Below are 19,234 nucleotides of genomic sequence, written 5' to 3'. Positions count from 1 at the left end.
CGAGTAACCATTGAAGGATTTTTCCTCTGCGCGGGCGCTTGTGAGCAGTGGGGGTGGGGTGCATATACCAGGGCGGTGTGAACCTGCTCAATAGTCTCCAAATATACGCAGCCTAGCGTGCAGCTCTGAATCAGGCCCTTTGATTGATCATGAAAGAAAATTACAACCAAGCTTTCTAAAATTGTTTCCAAAAGAGAGAAAAAAATGAATCAACTCACAGAAACAAGATTTACATTAAAGATTCTATAGAGCAAATACTGTATTACTGTGATGTACTCATTACCAACCATAGACATCACGGGTGAAATGTAATAGGATGAGAGATTCAGAAAGTGAGAGATTTGGTAAGACATGTCCAGGTTGTTTTAAAGCAGCAATCATTTACACTGTACATTTCTTACCAAATCTCTCACTTTCCGAATCTCTCATCCTATTACATTTCCCCCCACATTACAGTTTCTAGACCATAGACTGTGGGTTGGTAAAATGTAAAACTTATTAGGGGATAATTTGCGAGGGGGTCCAGAGATTTTGACAGGGGCTTCCACTGAATTAAATCCAGCGCTGGCTGTTATAATAGATCCTACTAATGTTCCCTTTCTCACATACAGTGTCCTCCAGTCCTTAGTTGCACCAGGTTGTGAGTGCGTTTATGAACGCTGAGGGTCTTTTTGTGCATTTCACATGCAGACACCGCTACATCCACACACAGAATACACTCCTATCATTCCAATCAGCAATTCTGCAGAGTTGGGGGCAGGCTCTCTGGTGCTCTATGGGGGTGATTCTGGTTGGTAAACACCCTTGTACGTTCGTACAGGGACTTTAATGTTGAAGATCTGCGCATAAGCGAATGTACGCATGTGCAGGGCTTCAATGCGGGTGACCGGAGACTCGCATAGTTTCCAAAGCGCTTGCAAAGAGGGGGGCATGCAGGAGACGGAAGTACTGGGTGTGCCCAGGAAGACATTGGGCATCCATTTCCGAAAGGGGACGGCCACCTGCCTTCCGGGGGGCGGACGGCTGATATCACCGCATGTCAGCTGCCTGCTCTGCCCTACATCCATTTGCAGCACTGCGAACTACCGCTGCTTTACGAGCTGAATCAGTCCTTATATGCAAACAAGCAAATGTCGGCCCACCCAAGTGGGTCGCACCCTAGAAAGGTGCTTGGTAGACAATCAGATGCCACATGCGCCAATAACGACACAATCCGGTCCATTGTTTTTTTGTGGTCTGTATAAGATCCTTATTGTCTTCTATAGAGATGTATTTTCCCATAATGCTGTTCTGCGCACAGCACAACAGAGGGGAGAAATTAGTGTCGGAGACAAATGTGTACATTACAGCCTGATGGGTTCTGCATCTCACTGATTACTAAGCCATAGAAATCAGCCAACCGACATAAAGTTCTTATGGTAACAATCAGAGAAAATTACAATTTGCCTTTATTCTATTTAAACACCTGGGGAATAATTCTGAGTCACAGGCAAAAGTGCAGGCAGCGTGGTTTGAAGGTCGTCCGCCTGGGGCTTTATGCAGATCTCCTGCCAGCTCCACATCATTGGTGCTGAATGCGCAGGGACAGAGGCGCCGGCTGTTAGCGCCAGTGTAATATACATTGATGCGACCTTATATGCCAACAGTGGCCACACCATCAAAGATTGCCCCAACTCTATGGCAGGTACAGTTTCTCTATCTGACCCTGATATCTGTGCGCCGAATGCAGGAATAGCCACCGCCCACGAACGCCCAGCACCTTTGTGTACCCTCTGAATAACGCTGGCATCACAGGGGTCTTCAGAACATTTGGCGAATGAACATGGGCATTGCATGTGACTCAGGCCTCTGATGGGTATTGCCACCTTCACTTACATATTGGCCATTTGCTGCTCATGTACAGTAACTGCCTCTGTATCTTGGTCTTAGGTCTGTGGCTCTGATGGAGTAACCTATGGAGATTGGTGTCAATTAAAAATCATTGCATGTAGACAAGGACGGACCATCGCAGTGAAGCACACTGGACCCTGCCAAGGTATAGTGATCAAGGGGGATTCTTCCTTATGACTAATGCATACTGGGCCTTATTCTAGTTCACTCTTTCTGACAAAATCCTTCTTAGATGGACAAAACCATGTGCACTGCAGGTGGGGCAGATGTAAAATGTGCAGAGAGAGTTAGATTTGGGTGAGTTATTTTGTTTCTGTGCAGAGTAAATACTGACTGCTTTATTTTTACACTGCAATATAGATCTCACTTTGAAGTAAAACCCCACCCAAATCTAACTCTCTCTGCACAAGTAACATCTGCCCCACCTGCAGTGCACATGGTTTTGTCCATCTAAGGATTTTGTAAGAAAGAGTGAACTAGAATAAGGCCCGCTGTTTGTGGAGTTGCTAAGCAGCACATCACCGTGAATATATTTCTGTACTCAAGGTTGTATTTATGTTTATGCTGCTGCAGGCGGATCAGGAGAGGGCTGCATAATGCACAGCACTTAGGGGGTTATTCTGGCTGACGCAGCGCAGTGACGTTTGTGTGTGTTTTAAGCCTGACCAAAGCTCGGACAGGCCGCCGCCCCTCTTTTGCATAAACATCCGTTCGCAGCCTATGGGGCCAAACCCACATCATTCGATGGTCACGACCATCAAATGATGTGGAAGGTACACGCAAAACGAAGACAATCTCCGGAGTCTTCTCTTTCCGTGTGTCCTGGAGGGGAACATGGGGGGGCAGCTGACCGGTGATGTCAGCTGCCCACCCCCGGCACCCGCGTCACTGGGGCGTTAGCATTAGAATGCCCAGCGTTTTCATGGGAACGCTCATGAACGACCTTCCCATGGGTGCATCCCCCGACCCGCCGTCCCATTCCCCCCGCCCGCACTGTTGTGTGCGAGCTCCCGGCGGGCAGGTTGTTCGCCGTGGCCGCTCGCATACAGCACATGCTCACTGCAGGGGAAATAAAGCAATGTTTATACTGTGTTCGTTTATACTTTGCATTTATTGTGGCTGTCAGTACTCTGATTGGTGGATAGCTTCAGCCATCCAGTAATTGGCATGCTGACAGCCAATCACTGTCTGGCTGCAGGCTGGGGGCAGTGAGATCATTCTGCCGGCCTGCGCTGCGTGTAATTCACAGTCACAGCGGGTACGGGTCATTAGGTCGACCACTGGAGTTCGACATTGTTTAGGTCGACACCTAAAATAGGTTGACATGGCTAAGCTTGACTGGGTTGAAAGGTCGACACAAGCATTAGATCGACAAAGGCAAAGTCGACATACTGTTTTCATGTTTCTTTTGTCCCGAATGTCAACAGAGTTGACATGGACAACGTCAAAGTGTACTGCTGCACTCGACAAGTCGGCTTAAGAAAAAAGTGAAATACTCATGTCAACTTTTTGACTGTTTGACGTAATGTTTGTGTCATCCTTCCACCCTATGGGCCTTAGCCATGTCGACTTTCAGTGGTCGACACAGCGCATGTTGACCTAAATAGTATCCCGTCAGAGCGGCTGTATATTGGAATGTAATTTCGATGTATTTTATTGGACAGATGATGTCTGTGAGAACAAGCGGTCACTGATATTCCAGCAGTATAAATCAGACAGCAGATTAGTACATTCCCGTGCTATGTCATATATGACACACACATGTACATGTAGCCTGCATACCCACACACCAGATACATTAGTAGTTCTGGAGATTGCACCTTCCCTTGTGGCTTCCTGTTCTTATTGCCCGTTCCCTACAGTCCTACCTGACATTTACTGCAGAGCTCACACGCAGCGTTCGTCTCGCCAGCTTCCATGCTGCTTACGCCGATCGCTTCTTATCTTTGTCTTCATTATTCCTCACACCGCACTTTACTTAATATTTCAAACCTCCCACATAGCGGTATTTCTCCAAAGTCCCAGACTCGGGCTTATTAGGATTTGTATCTCATCCCCTCCTTATCTCTGTTTTACATTCACAACACCTTTGATCCTCTCTTGCAAACTTCCATTAATTTATCTTCTATTACTGGCCATACGCTCCTTTATATATCAATGAGTATCTATTATTACCACTACCATTTATTTATATAGCACCAGTATACACTGCCGGGACTTCCTCTCCTTAAATTCTGCCCTATGATTTCATCTACCCCTTCTATAGACTTGCATCACCCTTCTCCTTTCTTTTTCATGTCTTGTTGTATCTCTCCTTCCATGTCATCTTCCTCATCAGACTGTGGTTCTTCTGCACAGCTGATATAGTGGCAGCGCCAATACATTTTACTCCGCTAAGTGGTGTGCTCTGCGTGGAATTTTAATGCCCCTTTAAATAAACTAGGGATGCCAATTGCAGGGCATTTTTTCAATCCCTCCACCGCAAACTGACCTTCCCGCACCTTTACTTACATGGGTGGGCAGTGCGGCACGGCAGCGGTGCGACCGGTGTGCTGACCACGTCACGCTGCGCAGAGCCGCACTCCAGGGTCAGGAACGGATGTACAACGCAGTCTAATCCAAAAAACTCAGGACTGGAATCTCCAATCCTGGGATTGAAATGCTAGCATTTTTAGGGACACATCCCGGGATCCTGCCGATCCCAAACCCAAGACTGCCCATCCTAAATACAATATTAAAGGCATATATTTCATCTGTCAAAGACATATATTTCATCCAACATCTCAGTGCAGGACAGGAGAGGGGGACAGACATTTTTTAGTACACACTTCTTTCAATCAAGCCTGCCAGTATTAGCTGCAAAATAGGAGAGCTGAAGACACCCAAATCTACCATTCCAACCAATGATCATGCCTGGAGCGGTTGAAATACAATGCCGGAATCCCAACCACCGCAATGCCGACAAGGCCGAGCGTAGAGAGGCACTGGGCCCACTGCGTGGCGAGCGCAGCGGGCCCAGTGCCTCTCTACGCTCGGCACACTATTTTATGTCGTGGACACCCATAGAGGGACAAAGTGCCGGCATTGCGCGGGCGGGATTTTGACCGCATCCCCTGGAACACCAGAGTTATTCCTGAGTGCTTTTTTCCTTTTAGCTTTTTCCCCTTATTCTCTAAACTGAAATGACCAAAAGGTGAGGGAGAGCCACAGTTCTGCTAACCAGGGGGTGAGATGTGACATTTCCCTCTCCCCAGCAACTGCGCACGTAGATAAATATACTTCACAACAACAGATTGAAATGTCACGTACCATGACAGCAAGAGCAAGCATTTAATATTAAAGGGATGCTTCAGTTCATTTTTTTCCCCCCTCTCTAATAGTCAATTATGTTTTTACTTTATTCTCTGGAAATCCAGTATTGATCAGACAAGTTCAGTTACTGGACTGCAGGCCTGAATCAGTGGTGGGCACTAATCCTGGCGCGACTACAACTTATTACACAGTGCAGCTGCGAATTTCTGCTAATGCCGCAGCCGATGGAACTTGTACAGAGAGGTCCCCGGCTGCATCTCTAATCCACCGCTTGCTACAAAGACACAACATCAAATGGTCACATTGGTTGTGAAATTGTCCATTAGAGAAGCCATGTGGTTACAATGTCTGTCGGAATATGTCTGTAACTGTATCTTAGAACACAGTCACTGGATGCCACACACCAACCTCTGACTTACCACCCCCCTGTCACCCACAAATTTGCTCTTTGTACATTTGCTCTACGACCAGCAGTGCGACTCAGATGCAAATACAGTCTTAAAACCTTGTCCATTTGTAACCAAAATCCTCATTGGCTGCTAATCTGAAACAGCCCTTAATGCATTTGTATAGTATTTGTTCTGCTTTTATTGCTGTCCTTCATATATGGTTTTGTTACAATTAGGGATGGACATCGGTGCGGTCGCCATGGATGTTTGCCATCGATGGTGATTGTGCAACCAGCCATTGATAGTATTAAACTCTTTGATGGATAACCATAGATACTTTTAGATATTGATGGTCATCCATTTTTTTTGACTGGATGGCCCGTAGGCCTGTCAGAACTTGGGGAAGGAGCTTCCAGGTGTCGGGGGCGGGGATATGCTCCGTATCCCGGCACCTTGGAAAAAAAAGAAAAGAAACATTGGTTCTCCTTTGCCCTTGATGTAGGTAAACCATCTGGTTATCCTACATCGATGGCAAAAGTATATAACATCGCCTATAAACCATCGATGATTTCAAATCATCAATAGTTGATGGCCATCCCTAGTTACAACGTGAAACTGAAATTTCTGAGCTGAGCGAGGACATGCCCGAAGTGTTCAGCTCCAAAGGCTGACTGGGGACACGGTCAGTGGGTCGACAAACATTAGGTCGAAAGGTTGACACAAGCAATAGGTCGACATGGGTTTACATTTTTTTTTAAAGGACTTTTTTCCATAATTTACCATCAAAGTGGACATAGAGGAAGAATATAATACTAATATAATATAATAGTACAGATGGAGACGGCTTCTTCCTTGCAGAGGTTGGCGATTCCAACGCCAGCCGTCAGAAGGGGGGGGGGCACATTCCGATGGAGCTCCCCATCGCCATCCCCCGCTGCCATCACCGGTCCCTATTGCCGCCTCAAACCCCTCTCCTAACCCTGCCCATCTCCCTGAAGGGTCACGCCGCCCAGCCACCGAGTGATGGGGACGCGCATGCGTGTGAGGGACGCGCGTCCGAGTCTGATGGAGTCCGTCTCCACCATCTGTATGTACAATTGCCTGAAAGAAGTGTTCAATATAATAAACGTGTCCGAAAGCCGGATTGGCACTTTTTTTTGCCAAACTTTACAGTATGCGTTGTACTATAACTAGCTGCCTCCCCCAGTGATGCCACAGGCTACTTTCCTGTGTCCTAGCATTGGTTTCTGTTCTATGTGCTGCCCCCACTCTCCTCTCTTTCACCTCCCCTCCATCGCTCTCCATAAATGTAGGAATCCATGTCACACCGGTCCTTGCAGGTCCCTACTGCACCTGGAATTTGAGAAGTATACCTAGAACGTGAGACAGGGTCTTGTGGCTATTACTGGATGGGCGATTTGTGTTTTAAGTTTAATATTTGAGTTCTGGGTTTGAAGTTGAATGAGTTTCCCTCTTTTCCCTCTTCATTATATAATGTAAAATTAGTTTGGATCAGAATATTGTTGCTGCCAAAAAATGACTGTGTCGTCCTCTTTAGAAACCGTCACCATTGCTAATCTTCAGACACTGGCTCCTTCAGGGACCCCAGGTCCACCTATTGGCCGATCCATTCCTACACCAGAAACCACAAGGACTCCCAGAAGAAAAATAGACTCTTTCCCCTTGGTAATGGAAACTGAACGACCGCGCCAGCGGTTTACCAGCACTTCTAGGCCAGTGACTCAGACTCACAGCATACGCACATCCACAGTAAGGCCGGGAATTACAGCACCTCTGCGGCCTGCTACCACTCATGCATACGATGAATCGGGAAGCGGAAGTGGAGATGAGGAGATGGAATCAAGTGGAGATCAGGAACTAAGTGGAACTGAGCCAGCCAGTACGTATTCTGCTTCTTGGAAGCCTTTGCAAGGAATATAATTGTTATTATGATTTAAATAATGTATTTCCTTAGGATTTATATAGCTTTATCATGCACATACAGCCTCTATAGTATGGTATACAAAACAAGTTCCATCATGCCTTCTATATAGACACAAAGATATAGAAGTGTCACATAGCAAATCAATCAGCACAGACTCCTGCTGCGTTCTGCGTTTGTCCTGCCCCAGCAATGCTCACCACTCAAGGGCAACTGTTGCGGTGGCCAGTCCCGACTCCCCACCAGCTCCAGAGCTGCCCCCGCCACCATTCGCACCAGTAACCAGGCGGTAGACCCCACTCGTGGAGGCTCAAGGCAGCTCGGGGGGACTCGGGTGCCCAAACTCCCGCACGCTCCCAAGTCCCCGTGAGCCGCCCCAAACCTCCTCAAGTGGGGCCTGGTTACTGGTGCAGTGCGAATGGCGGTGGGGGCAGCGGCAAGGGAGCTCCGACATGCATTCACCGGTGCACGGGAGGAACGGAGGAGGAGCAACAGAAGTGGGAGCAACAACAGGGGGGGGGCCTAGAGGTGGTGCGCCAGTGGGGCACAGCTGGAGGCTCCACTGGTGCATAACACCAAAGTGGTTAAGGGTCTAATGGGCCGAGAGCTTAAAATGTTCCTGGGCCTATTATGAGAAGTGGAGGAGGTGATGCCAATGCCACGTAGGCATGTAGAACCTACTGTATGTTATAAGTGTCTCACTATATGTGTAAAAACAAATGCATAAAGGGGTAATATAGGAATGCAATGTTAATTCTTATGATTTGTGGATGGCTGGTGTCTATCAGGTGATCATCATTCTGTCATGGGGATGGGCCTATTTTTCTGTGGAGGCCTGGAGCTGCAGCTTAATCTGCCCCTGCCAGCGCTAGCAGAGTTGCACGACACCTGGTGGCCCACTCGCGTCAGGTGTCTTGTGTCACAGCAGTGGCGTATTTCTAATAGGTGCAATGTGCGTGGTGTACACAAGGCTCTGAATCCCAGGGGGGCCCACAATTTACACACTGCACCCTATTTTTTAATACTCACCCCTCCGCTGTCCATCGATGAAGGCACAGCACTGCTGGAATCTCCGGAAAAATGGCCACCGCACCATTTTTCCCAGAGGTCTGCATATGTGCAGTAGAGTCCGAGTGCTCTAGTGCTCAGACTCTATTGCACTGTGCAATGCAGTGCTGCCAGCAGAGAGGAGAGGCCCGAACCGAGCAGGCTGCACCACGGGCTTCCTCCTCTCTTAAAGCGCCCCTTTGTCTCAGGCTTATTGAGATTAGTTGTATGAGGACACATCTCTAGACCTGTTATTAAGAGTTTTCAATTAATGATCCCAGCTATTGTTATGATGCCTAGCTGTAAATGGCTTCTGCTCCTTCTGCCACAGAGGACAAATTTGAAGGAGGAGACGAGCAACATGAGGAAGGTGAGGAGAGGAAGGACTTTGAGGCTACACCCGTCATGGAGAGAGCCAGCTGCTACAACACACCGCTGGGCTGCTGTTCAGATGGGAAGACGCCAGCTATCGATTCAGATGGCACAAACTGCCCAAGTAAGTCATCCCTCACCGTGTTAGCCTGGTATCTGCCGCTGTTGTTCCTGCATGACAGGTGATACTGACGAGAACATTCTCTGAAACATATTTTCCATTTTCACCAATGGGTATGGCCTCTGAGGGACGATTTCTTCTTATTTTGTATCTTCAATCTCTAAGAGACTTATTAAAAATCTATGAATTAATAATATATGTGCTGCTAGAGGCAAAGTTTTCTGGGGACCCCTGAGATCAGCTAACTACATACTATTAGTCACACTTCTACTGTACGGTACAATGGCCTGACCCGACAGAAAGCCTCCAAGTTGCCTGTAAATCCCGGGTTTGTTTTTGTTCCTTTTCAATGTAGTATCCGCATTTGTGGTTGTCGGCTGTTTGCATTGTCTCCTCCTGTTACGCCTCTGTTACTGGCTTCCCTATAACTTACGTTCCAGTCTCATAGTTTCTGTATTTAGCCCTTTCCATGATGGATTAAGAATCCTGATAAACACTTCCAGGTCACGGTGCTGCAATGGAAGACATGTGTTATGACCTGGAAGTGTTTAGTTGCATTACAGTAGGTGTAAATATAATGCCTCCTATACAGTAAAATGCAGACTCCATAGGCTTAGGATGTCCAAATTGCTGATCCCCTTTATCTCTATGGTAATACATTAGAAGCTAAAACTGTTTAACGTGTTTTATATATGACTTCCTGTTAACTGCCTAATTTGTGTTTTTTGTTGCCCAGCTAGTAAAGGCTTCGCTTTAAGCCACTTCTCAATGGAAGTTAACCTGCGTGGTAAAGTGCCCTCTTCAGCCGCCTGATGACGCCACATCCCCACTCTGCGTCAATTACTAACTTTCCATAGTTCAGCCTTGCGTCATGCTACTAACCCCACTCCAGGCACTGCCCATACTCACCCACCAGGAGGGACTATAGGGAAGAGCAATAGGCAGACTTTGCTCTTGTACGACCATGGTTCCTAGCTGACCTGTCTTTGTATCCCTCTCTATTATTTCCTCAGAAACAAAAACATTTGACGGTGTTCTCATCATAGAGGAGCTGGAGGGTCAGGAGGTGTTCTATACCCCAGAGATGTCAGACTACAAGTCAGAGCTGTTTGGCGAGACAGCCAGAAGCATTGAGAACGCGGTGAGTGATCAAGGGGCATGGATCAATCAGTAGATAGTAGATCCAGTCTGGGAAAGCAGAGGTTGGAAGCCATAGCAGACAGCAAAGATGTAGAGGAAATAGAGACAAGTCAAGTGACTTCAGATGACATTGGGGTCTATTCAATGCCATAGGTGAGCGGTGACAGCGAGCAGGGCTTCCTGCTCGCTGTCACCGCTCGCCCTGTCAGTACTCAACTCACCCCCCTCATACGCCAATTCCCCCTCACTCCGTTTTTTGAGCAATGGGGAATTGGCGTATGCGACTGCGGAAGCAGCGAGATTCGCTGCATTAGCTGCGGGTCTCGCTCTTATGGGGAATCTTCGCCATCCTGTGACAGCGAGGATTCCCCCGGAACATTGAATAGGGCGAGCGGCCGGCGAGGGGGTTAAACAGCGAGGATCACTGGTTTTCTGCGATCCTCGTTGTTTAACCCCCTCGCCGGCCAAGGCAACCGGCATTGAATACTACCCATTGAGGCTGGGGACTTTCTGGATCCTTTTCTGGGAGAGTGAACTTGTTGCCAGCCATTACTCGGAACCTAGAGAGATGGAATCTCGGGAGTGTAGTGATAAGATTCCTGTAGGGTCGTCGTATCTCCTGAGGCAGACATATCGTCAGAGTACATGGACAGGGCAGGTGAGGAGGGTTAAATATTATCAGGAAACAGGTCTGAAGTTGTTATGAACTGTCGCATATCAGACGTGCAGCCACTTACGTGTTTTGGGGTCCCATCCGGTTTATTTTTGGATCTTTTATTCTTCACCATGGGAATAATAGGTGTAACAAAGTCCAGCAGTCTAGAATTACAACAGGTGAAACACATCTAGTGATAAATTATGCGGATAGGTGGAGCAACGTCACTGGCCAGCCTTTAAAAGGGCAAATGTGACTTTAGATAGGTGCCACGGTGCCCTGAGCAAGGGCATCAAATAGCTTGTTGCCAAGGGGGACTAAAATAGCTTGTTGCCAAGGGGGGCTGAAATAGATTATTGCCAAGGGGGACTGAAATAGCTCATTGCCAAGGAGGACTGAAATAGCTCGTTGCCAAGGGGGACTAAGTAGCTCGTTGCCAAGGGGAACTTAAAAGCTTGTTGCCCGCTCCCTGCTCTGCCCGGCTAAGCTGCCCTGTCCGCCACTATTTTCAATTAAGTCTCCCACTGGACCGCTAGCCAATAGGCGTTTGAAGGTCCAGCAGCCATCAATGATGCTTCTGATTGGCTGCTGGACCGTAAGCGCCTATTGGCTAGCGGTCCAGCGGGAGACTTAATAGCGCCGGACAGAGCAGGGAGAGGGATGCACAGCTCCGGCGCCATTTGATCTCTCGGCGCTCAGAGCTCGTGCTCCGACGGCTCTGCCCTCCCTACGCCCCTGCAAGCAAGGGCCAAACAGCCTCTTAACTAGTACTGAGAAGGGGCAGCAGTTTAAAGCTGCTAAGGTATGTAGGCTGATATTTAAACATCCCCTTCTGTTATGTGTGTGGTGCAAGCAAGATGCAGCCAAGATGGCCGCTGCAGCCTCTCCAGCAAGAGAGAGACCCTGGGCTCAAAGCTCTATTCAGCCCTGGGCAAAGGAGAGGCGGTCAGCCAATATGTGGAGAAGGGGGCTGCTTACCTCTACTTGCTCTCCGGGATTCAGAGCGGGTATGGCGAGCTTTTTTAAACAATCATTTTTATTAAGATTTTTCAAAATTATATATAGAATGAAAATAAAAACTGTAGTGATACAGAAGAAAAAAAAAAGGGGGGGGGGGGGACAAAGGTAAAACCAGGAAAAAGGGTGAAAACAAGGGGAAAACCAGGAAACAATTGCCCAGTACATAACCATCAATAAGCTAAAAGGGGCCGTTTTATATGGCTGGTGCCGGCATCACACAGGTAGTAGCTGAGGGCTTTTTACAGCTCTTTATTTAACACTGCGCTGTGTTCTGCTTATGGATGACAGGGTAGATGTTCTAACATGTTGATTAAAACCCCTCGTCGTGGGTCAGGAGTACGGGGAAAAGGGCAACAGCTTTGGATGCAATATGAAAATAACAATCTCTTTGCTCACAACCATGTCAGTTTGCAAAGGGCATAATTTAATTAACACCTTGTTAAACTGAAAAGCGGTAAAGTAGAGAAAGGGGAAATAGTTCTGCTGTTGACATTTCACAGTAAAGTTCATGTTTTTTTCCTTTCTTCTTTCAATATTGCCAGTCTAATATGACTCTGTTAATAATCTTTTTAACACTTACCATACATTACCTTTGATGTAAGGGGCGGAACTCCCAATCATCACGCTTACTGGCGTATAGAACAGCTTGGGACCAAACAGTATAGAGCTGGCTGTGTCCCGGCACCTGCATTATGAAGCTGATAGGCACCGGGACTGGCGCATGTGCACAAGCTTGACTGCACATGTGCAAACCCCTGCTTCTATGGACTGCATCGGCTGCAGCCCATAGAAGCTGACTTGGAATGACAATAGGGCAGGAAGTAACTTCCTATAGGAAACCAGCTCTTTGCTAATCACAGCCCAGACTGGCAGTCCTAGATTTAAGAAACCCCTCCCACTCATAGAGCGGGATGTTGTAACATCCGCGACCATTATCGCCGGCTACCGCATTATTAATAACGGCATATGCTGTAACATATGCCGTTATTAACGCAAGGGACAGCTCTTGCGATAAGAGCTGTCCCTTGCGATGCGGTGCTGGACTTCCGGGTCTGTGACCCGGGAGTCCATCTGCGCATGCGCAGACCCCGGCGCCGGACGCAGGGCACGCTGGGAGGGATCCCTGGGAGGGATCCCTCAAACAGCGCTGCGGTAAGAAGCCCATAGGCTTCTGCAGGGAATCGCCAGCTTTTGCTGGCACTGCGGAGGGGGCATACAGATAGGGCAGGTCCCATCCTTGCCGCCAGGCCGCCATGGCGGAGGTTCTGGCGCTCCGAAATTCTTCTTGCGCCGGCGTCCGCCAAGGGGCGTGGGTTCACGCCATGCAATACAATCCGCCACCACTGGGTGGCTAATGCTCCATCAAGCTAGAGTCGGAGTGCTATACTGCAATGTGCCAATGGAAACCCGCCATTCGCCGTACGGAGCGCGCTTGCTGTATGAGACACTCGTGCGTGATGAGCTGCTCATAGGAAATGAGACGCTCGTGCAAATGAGTCGCTCGTGAACATCGAAGCGCGCAAAAGGGTCGTGTACTGTAGTGTCATGATCCTACAGTATACAAGCATTTACCTTCACGTTCACGTAGCCGATGCTGAATATTTTGAACTGTTGGTACTGTGCATAATGTGTATGTCAATCGCCTCCTCCCTTTCCAGGGGAGGAGGAGGTTGACTTGACCTTAAATACAGTACAGCACATTACAGCGCTAATTCTTTAAAGGACCGTCTCAGACGCTGTCGGGACTCGGGTTTCGCCAATGGGGCTGCAGACGCAACAGATTATTATATCAGCACTCTACCGACCATAGACATCACTGTGTTGCGTAGTGTAGTGGGTAGCTGCGCCCGTCTTCATCCAGGAGACCCGTGTTCGATCACGGTGTCAATTTTTTTTTTTTTTTTTTATTCGAATATTTTGTAGAGTGATATTTCTTAAAGCCAAACCATGAAATGTAACAGTTTTAACAAAACTAGACAAATAAAACAGTTAATGTTTTACAGGTGTCCTCACAGAATCATACTGTAAGTGAGGTAATTAGCTCCACCTGTGGATCATTTATAATGTGTCAGTCAGTAACGAGTACACCTGTGCCACAGCTACTGTAGGTGTTCATGAAGTGTTGGTACTGTAGAGTAAGAGGACTTGATTTGGCTACAGTACCATTGCACTATTGTCTCTTCCACGGAGTAATGTGTACTACAGTATACTGTATGCAGCTGAGGTCAACCGCCTCCTCCCCTCCCCCCCCTCCCCCCAGGGGCGGAGGGGGGTTGAACCGACCTGAAATACATTCCAGGACATTACACTACACTATCTCCTGCAGCGCTAAACCGCGAAGGGGCGGGCCGTCTCAGACGCTGGTCCGTCTCAGACGCTGCTGGGACGCGGGTTTCGCCACTGGGCTGCGGATGCTACGCTGGCCACGCCACAGTATCTTAAATCATTCTGCGCGCCTGCCATTGAGTAGTTTATCACATAAAAATGGCGCCCTGATCACGTGCGTCCTGTGCGGAACAAGCGTCGCATTCTGCGCGCCTGCCATTGAGTAGTTTATCACATGGCAATCAGCTCCTACAGTAACTGTGAATTTACTGTACTGTACATGCTTGTCTTAAAAACATGACAGGTACTGTACAGCACAGCAATGTATACAGTAGCAGCTGAATGACCACTGAAAAACTGTACAGTACAGTACTTCTGTAGTTTCACGGCGCCACTATGGCGCCGTGCGTCTGAGTCCCCTTGCGGGGCTCGGAGGCTCGCTACGCTCGCCGCGCTATTTAAAATCAACTCCATGCCAACATGGATAGTGGGGGTAAGAACTAACCATGTTGGCATGGTGTTAAGTTACAGTACTTTTTTTGACATATTTTGTGGCGAGCGTAAAACCTGTGAAACTACAGACATTGTATCACTTCAACGAGCTTACTAAATCTACAGTTCCACTGTATACTGTATATGACTGTAACCGTACTGTGTGCAAAAGTAAAATGATCCCTATACGAATCAGTAACTTACTGTGAATGTCATAACACCAAAATGTGGCCACCGTTAGAACATACTGTATACTGAGACGCATTAGCGTCCGTGCCGCTCCAGTGTAGTACCAGTATAGTACCCGTACAGACGCTCAAGCGCCCATGCAAATTTAGACGCCAAGAAAGCCTTATTGGTAACCGGAATTTTTTATGTGTGTTAAAACTACAATACTGTACTAACCAAAGGCCAGCACCTGTCAAAAAAAACCAATGAGACGTACAATACAGTACAGTATAATTTAATGTAATGATTGTGTACGCAATGCAATGTAATTTTATTTATTAGTGTGTACACTATCTATAGAACAGTACAGCTTGCTGGACACAGCACAATAGTAGTAAAGTACTTTACTGTAGTACCCTGCCATAATAACAACTCAGACGCAAAAGCATCTCATTACTGGAACGTCTGTGCAACTGGGTCGCAAGAGCGTCCGTCAGAGACGCTCCTTCGTGTTAAACAAATGCAGCGCCTCTCCGCCCGCATCAGCATGATCCTCTCCTTCAAAGAGATGGGATCATGCTCGTGCCGGTGGTGTGAGAGAGGCGCTGACTAGGCTTGCCAGGGACAATAAATTATTTAATGTAGTTCCTGCGCTTCATGCACGCGCTGCAGCATAAATTTTACGCATGCGCAAAGAGGTTTTCAAAAGTGACATCTGGTGGATGATCACTGGTATTGCACTCATCCGGAGACGCCACGGCGAATCGCCAAGCATTTAAAATGTATTGCTATGGCGGGCGCCATGGCGAGCTGGCGAAACTCTCGCCATAGGTAGCCAAGATGGGACCTGCCCCATCTGTATAGCATATAGAAATGCGGTAAAAACCCCGAAAACGGGTTTTTTACCGCATTTCTGCTTTACAGAATCTCCCCCATAGTGCTGTAGAGTCTGTAATGGAAAGTGACAGTGAACACTGGACAGTCACGGAATATATCTGGCTCACTCCCAAAGTAGTGGATTTTACTGGTGGTATAGGTAAAATCCGCCACTGGACAATACTAAGAGTAGAAAATCTTTTATTTGTGTAAAAAAAATAATAATAATAAAAGATGATTTGCGATAGCTTAATAGTTGGTAATATTCAAAAACAAAAGTCTGATTATATGTACCAACATAAATAAAACCTAATAGGCATTTAAGATTGCAATTACATATTCTTTGTACCTGAGTAAAAACCGCTATTCTCAATAATTCTCAATTACAGGTATATTTACTAAGTGCCAGAAATGTATGCCTGCAGCTTTAATAATTTTTATATCATTTACACTTTCAAAATAACAGAAAACAAAAAATGGCATCTGCAAAAGTTTGGGCACCATGCAGAGTTTATAGCATGCACCGCCCCCTTTGGACAGCTGAGACCTGGCAGTGTCATGGATTGTTCTCAATCATCATCTGGAAGGACCAGGTGATGTCGATCTCAAAGGTTTTAAAAGCCCAGACTCATCTGACCTTGCCCCAACAATCAGCACCATGGGTTCCTCTACGCAGTTGTGTAGAACACTGAAACTGAGAATAGTTGACGCTCAGAAAGCAGGAGAAGGCTATAAGAAGATAGCAAAGCGTTATCAGATGCCATGATCGTCTGTTCGGAATGTAATTAAGAAATGGCAGTTATCAGGAACAGTGGAAGTTAAAGGAAGACCAAGAAAAATATCAAACCGAACAGCTCGTTGGATTGTGAGAAAAGCAAGTCAAAATCCACGTTTGACTGCACAATCCCTCCAGGAAGATCTAGCAGACACTGGAGTTGTGGTACACTATTCTACTATAAAGAGATACTTGTACAAATATGGTCTTCATGGAAGAGTCATCCGAAGAAAACCTCTTCTAAGTCCTCACCACAAAAATCAGCGCTTGAATTTTGCAAATGAACATATAGACAAGCCTGATGCATTTTGGAATCAAGTTCTGTGGACCGATGAGGTTAAAATATAACTTTTTGGGCGGAATGAGCAAAGGTACATTTGGAGAAGGAAGGGCACAGAATTTAATGAAAAGAACCTCTGTCCAACTGTTAAGCATGGGGGTGGATCAATCATGCTTTGGGGCAGGGGCGTAACTACCATAGGTGCAAGGGGTGCAGCTGCTATGGGGCCCAGAGCTGAAGGGGGCCCATCTTTGCTGTCAAACTAATATGTTTTACATACATGTATCACCATCAGTTGCTATATAGGGGGCCCTTACAAACTTTTGCTATGGGGCCTACGAATATCTAGTTACGCCTCTGCTTTGGGGTTGTATTGCAGCCAGTGGCTCAGGGAACATTTCACGAGTAGAACGAAAAATGGATTCCATAAGATTCCAGCAAATTTTGGACGCTAACTTGATGCCATCTGTGAAAAAGCTGAAGTTAAAGAGAGGCTGGCTTCTACAAATGGATAATGATCCGTAATACACCTCAAAATCCACAGTGGATTACATCAAGAGGTTTAAACTGAAGGTTTTGCCATGGCCTTCACAATCTCCTGACCTCAACATAATTGAAAATCTATGGATAGACCTTAAAAGAGCAGTGCGTCACAGACAGCCCAGGAATCTCAAAGAACTGGAAGACTTTTGTAAGGAAGAATGGGCGAAGATACCTCAAACAAGAATTGAAAGACTCTTGGCTCGCTGCAAAAAGCTTTTACAAGCTGTGATACTTGCCAAAGGGGGCAGTACAAGGTATTAACTCGGCAGGGTGCCCGAACTTTTGCAGACGCCATATTTTGTTTTCTGTTATTTTGAAAGTGTAAATGATGGAAATAAAATCAAACTTTTTTTGACATGTTATAAGAATGTCTAATCTGTAAATGCAATGATGCCTTTTGGAGGTTCTTCCATCTTTCCTTGGCTTCTTTTTGCACATTAAAATGAAGTTTTGCCTGGGGTGCCCAAACTACCGATCCCCGCTGTATATATGCCAAATATATCTACTGGGCTTCTGAAGAGAACGCTTGCCGTGTTTCTCTAATATTTATACATCGGTTATCTTTAGATTAGCTATAAGGACAGCAGACTGCGCGCAGGATGGATGAGAAAGTGCCAGATACTGCTGAAGGGGAGATAAGGGATTTGAGGCTGTGTGGTCACTGAAGTGTTTGAGATACATTTTCGAATCCATTCTGTGAAATACCAGCCAAAATATAGAGATCAAACCTTGTCTGCAGGCTTATCTCCCATCTGCCCACTTTATTGTTATGTTTAGCTGTTTCTGTTTCTGTTTTTGGTTTGTTTTTTGTTTTTATTGTTTTTGTTTTTTTACTTTGATTTCATAGTTTTTTTTGTTAAACCCATGAATGTTAGAGGCAGCTGTGTGCGCCGTGCCAGCTGTAAACTTACATGGTTATGTTGCGCTCCTTCTTTCTTGCACACAGCATGTATTGCAAGTGGTGCATGATGGGATGGGTTGAAAGCTCCCCCTGCTGGCTATTGCTTGTTTTGCTGGTTAGCATTTATAATAATCTTACATTGAAACTGGTTGTTCTTATTGTTCTAATAAAAAAAAATTATTGTTATCATCATCATTTTTAGACTTTAGTTTATAAATAGTAACTGAATCGCAGCTGTTGTTGTTACATAATTCTGTTTTTGCTATTGCATTTGAAGATGCATTTCTAGGACTAGGTATTATTTTCTCTGGTGAGGACACTGGCCCTGCCCAGCGATATTACTGACTGATCGCTCAGCATACATCGCTGACATCGCTGTGCGCTGAGTAATCTTGCTGACTGCTCTAAGCGATCTGCCATTACTAAGAATGTTTAGCAAATTTCCCAGTGTGTAGACCCCTTTACTCTCATGGATCAGGCATGTGAACCTTTCTCCAATGGATCTCTTTAATATGCACCCCCATTGAGATATATACAGTATATACCTCTGTAACCAGACTGCTGCGAGTTAGATGTTACTAAAGTTAAAGGTGGATAAAAGATGCAACAATATGCAGGGCCCCTTATGTCATAGTCTGCAAGATGCAACAATATGCAGGGCCCCTTATGTCATAGTCGGCAAGATGCAACAATATGCAGGGCCCCTTATGTCATAGTCTGCAAGATGCAACAATATGCAGGGCCCCTTATGTCATAGTCGGCAAGATGCAACAATATGCAGGGCCCCTTATGTCATAGTCTGCAAGATGCAACAATATGCAGGGCCCCTGATGTCATAGTATGCAAGATGCAACAATATGCAGGGCCCCTTATGTCATAGACTGCAAGATGCAACAATATGCAGGGCCCCTTATGTCATAGTCTGCAACATGCAACAATATGAAGGGCCCCTTATGTCATAGTCTGCAAGATGCAACAATATGCAG

General features: G+C 46.5%; 1 protein-coding gene across 16 annotated transcripts in view; it reads left to right on the top strand.

Annotated features, from left to right (window-relative positions):
- The window catches only part of AGRN (agrin), a 445,469-nt gene that overhangs the window by 371,800 nt on the left and 54,435 nt on the right, over nucleotides 1–19,234 (top strand). For all 16 annotated transcript variants that reach the window (XM_083163268.1, XM_083163265.1, XM_083163264.1 and 13 more), the window contains 4 exons: nucleotides 1,930–2,035; nucleotides 7,150–7,491; nucleotides 8,912–9,076; nucleotides 10,087–10,214. In XM_083163268.1, coding sequence (XP_083019394.1) covers nucleotides 1,930–2,035; nucleotides 7,150–7,491; nucleotides 8,912–9,076; nucleotides 10,087–10,214 — 741 coding nt within the window. The remainder of the gene's footprint in view (nucleotides 1–1,929; nucleotides 2,036–7,149; nucleotides 7,492–8,911; nucleotides 9,077–10,086; nucleotides 10,215–19,234) is intronic.

This window comes from Crinia signifera, chromosome 19 (genome assembly GCF_055691185.1).
Source record: "Crinia signifera chromosome 19, ASM5569118v1, whole genome shotgun sequence".
NCBI classification, from domain to species: Eukaryota; Metazoa; Chordata; class Amphibia; order Anura; family Myobatrachidae; genus Crinia; species Crinia signifera.
This window is presented reverse-complemented; position numbering and strand designations above follow the sequence as displayed.